This window comes from Drepanopeziza brunnea (assembly GCF_022702325.1).
Source record: "Drepanopeziza brunnea f. sp. 'multigermtubi' strain 214-2 chromosome Unknown ctg19, whole genome shotgun sequence".
Taxonomy (NCBI): Eukaryota; Fungi; Ascomycota; class Leotiomycetes; order Helotiales; family Drepanopezizaceae; genus Drepanopeziza; species Drepanopeziza brunnea.
Genome location: NW_027094082.1, coordinates 534129 through 537123, shown reverse-complemented (window position 1 = coordinate 537123; position 2995 = coordinate 534129). Strand labels below are relative to the sequence as shown.

The 2995-nt window shown below is 48.4% G+C and overlaps 1 protein-coding gene across 1 annotated transcript; it reads left to right on the top strand.

Annotated features, from left to right (window-relative positions):
* Window positions 1-553: 553 nt before the first annotated feature.
* Window positions 554-2331, top strand: L3040_008923 (uncharacterized protein; the record flags this gene model as incomplete). Its single annotated transcript, XM_066155764.1, has 10 exons — window positions 554-583; window positions 745-819; window positions 1148-1210; window positions 1512-1643; window positions 1699-1776; window positions 1838-1903; window positions 1956-1988; window positions 2053-2085; window positions 2158-2258; window positions 2322-2331. The coding sequence occupies 10 exons, from the start codon at window positions 554-556 to the stop codon at window positions 2329-2331; spliced, it is 621 nt and encodes a 206-aa protein (XP_066010056.1).
* Between the last annotated feature and the right edge of the window lie 664 nt (window positions 2332-2995).

Sequence of the window (2995 nt, the reverse complement as noted above, 5' to 3'; positions counted from 1 at the left end):
AGTGAAATCTCTGTTTGTTTACAGTGTGTGGGGCGGGGCTTCAGCTTCCAGTTTCTTCTACCTGCAGCGGTTGATTCATACGTTGTGTGTGGTTCGAATACATTCAAATTTGAGTCAGTGATGTCTTTAAAGTTCTCCATAAAGAGCGTCATCTTTCTTTGACGCGGTAGTGACATCTTTGTTTGTTTACAATGTGTGGGGCGGGGCTTCAGCTTCCAGTTCCTTCTACCTGCAGCGGTTGATTCATACGAAAAGGCTTCTGTGTGATTGTAATACCTTCAACTATGAGTGAATAATGACTTCGACGTCGTCCGCACTGGTAGAGGCAGCGAAAAGCTTTACAATCACTCCATGAGGCACCTGACTGACCGAGACTAGCTCCTCGCTTAGCAACCTAGCGTCTCATCGCACACTACATAAAGGCCACCCTCCTTCCTCAACCTCTACTTTCCTTCCGCCATCATATAAAGTCAACAACCTCACTCCACATCCACCACCTTAACACTGTGGCTTCCATCTTTGCCTACTCCCCCAGCTACATCTTTTACACCACATGCCTCGTAATTGTAATCGGTACACAAAGGTATGTCGCGCTTGCTTGACTCATTCGCCTGTTCACCTTCCACTCCGAGTTTACCTTTTACTCCACTCCATCTCAGCTCAGAACCCCTTCGCACCTTCGACATACATATAGTAGCGAAAGGTTCTATACCTTGCAGCATTTTGCTAACACTCAATCGCCAGGAACAAGAAAAGAAACATCCTTACCTTCCTCGAGGCAACAAGGTAAATCACACTTCTGAAGATAGAAAGCGATGGGTAAGCAGTATCTTCCCTTCATCCCCGCTGTCTGGCGCCAGGTTGTAAGTCATTGCTGCCACAACAGCATGTCCGGCATTCTTTCGTTCAATTTGGATGATTGAGTGGGCGTACCTGCGATGCGAATTATGTTTCTGTGTCCCTCGCGATGGACTGTAATGGTCTTGACTGCCGCTGGAATCCCGGGGTGTGCGTTGCCCGGGGCGTACGTAAGGAGATGACCAAGGTGGCTAGAAGGAACATTTTTCATGAGATAGCGGGTCGCAATCTGGCAGAATCTGTCTTACTTAGTTGGTCAATCCCAGCTAACACTGAGTCTAATATCTAGTTTAGCTCACCACCGAAGCCGAATTCAGAACCCAATCCCACTACAGACAGCCGCAAACAACGTGTAAGCAGTCTCTTCCCTTCATCCCCGCTATCTGGCGCTAGGTTATAATTCATTGCTGCAACAACAGCATGTCCGGCATTCTCTCGTTCAATTTGGATGACTGAGTGGGCGTACCTGCGATGCGAATTATGTTTCTGTGCCCAGGGGCTTGCCCGTTCGCGATGGACTGTAATGGTCTTGACTGCCGTTGGAATCCGGGCTGTGCGTTGCCCGGAGATGACTTAGGTGGCTAGAAGGAACTGGCAGAATCTCTGTCTTACGCAGATGGTAAACCCCAGCTGACACTGAGTCTACTATTTAGTTTAGCCCACCTCCGAAGCCAAAGCCAGAGCCCGATTTCACCATGGCTAGTAACAGTCAAGAAGTCGCAATTGCAAAAGGCATGCTAGCAGCCACACAAGATGAGGACAATATGCGCCTTGCCCAGCAGTTGGTAAGATCATCAAGTAATTGCTTTATTGCGAAATTTACTGATACGTGCCTTACAGTTTAACGAGAATCTCATCTTCGAGAGCCAGCGTCTGAAGGAAAAATTAATCTTCGAGAGGAATAATACAAAGGAAACTGTGAGCCTCAAGTCCAGCCACCCATAATTTGCCATGGAAGCCACATCCTAACTCACCCAAGTATGCAGAAGTCTCTCGTATCGTGAAGGAAGACATCATGGCAGCCTCTAAGGCATTCACAGACAATGTAAGGACCTTGCATTCGGTGTTTGAGATGTGCGCTGACTCGGAACCCAAAGTTCTTTGATGGCTTGGAACTTACCAGCAGAAAGGTAGGAGCCACAAAGACCTTTTATTCAATTCAGTGTTTAAGATGTGCTGACCCGAAACCCAAAGCTCGCTGATGGTTTGGAACGTGGCAGCAGAAAGGTAGGAGCTACCCCGCAACCCTTCAAGTAAGATTTCTCCCTGACTGGTAACATTACTAATTCTAATCCAAAGATCTACTTGTTCATGATTTTTGGGACCATCTGCTTGATCATCTTGTTCTTGACGTTCCTCGTCATCTGCCCGGTCTTGCTTGCCCGCTATCTTCAAACGCAGTAAGTAAGGTTCTTTGCAGAAATTTATATCCTGCCACATCTTTCTGACGATCCTCCCCCCAGAGCTACCTAGTAACATGAAGTCTGTTTCACGGATACCGATGCTGCTCGCCCGACACAGCGATGTTGAGGCACCTAGGAATACTCCTTTTTGGAGTGGGTTTTGGACTGGAGCGTGGCCGCTTGCAGGTTGCGATAAAGGATAGACATTGTTTTGGACATATACCCGGTTGAGCTAGTAGCAAAATAAGATTCCATTCGCGTTCCTAAAGACTCTATACTCAGTGACGCCTATATCCTGAAGCCAAACATCTCGTGCTCCCTACCAGAAAAACTTTTCAAGCCAATGCTGGATGATACTACGAATGGGACGCGCCGAGGAGAACAGCGCCACTTTTCTCCACCACGAATCCTTGGAACATCCCTCTGGCGATTTCGAACGCAAGACTAGGCTCCGGCAAACTATTGCCACTCCCTTCCTCTTGCTCGAGCAGTCCCGTCCGGATATACATCACGGGCTGTCGATCTGAAAGCAGGAGTCCTCCCTCCCTCCTCCCTCCCTCCCTTGAACAGCGGCAAATGGTCGGCCGGGGCAATATCCACAAGTTTGCTACTAAAGCGGCGAAACCGTTCACCGCGGCTTTGAGCGGTCGCTTTTCTGGCAGTCGATATAAACCTCGCAACCTCGCCCTGGACAACCCTTTTCCAACTCGCAATATCAACAGCAGAAGATGCAC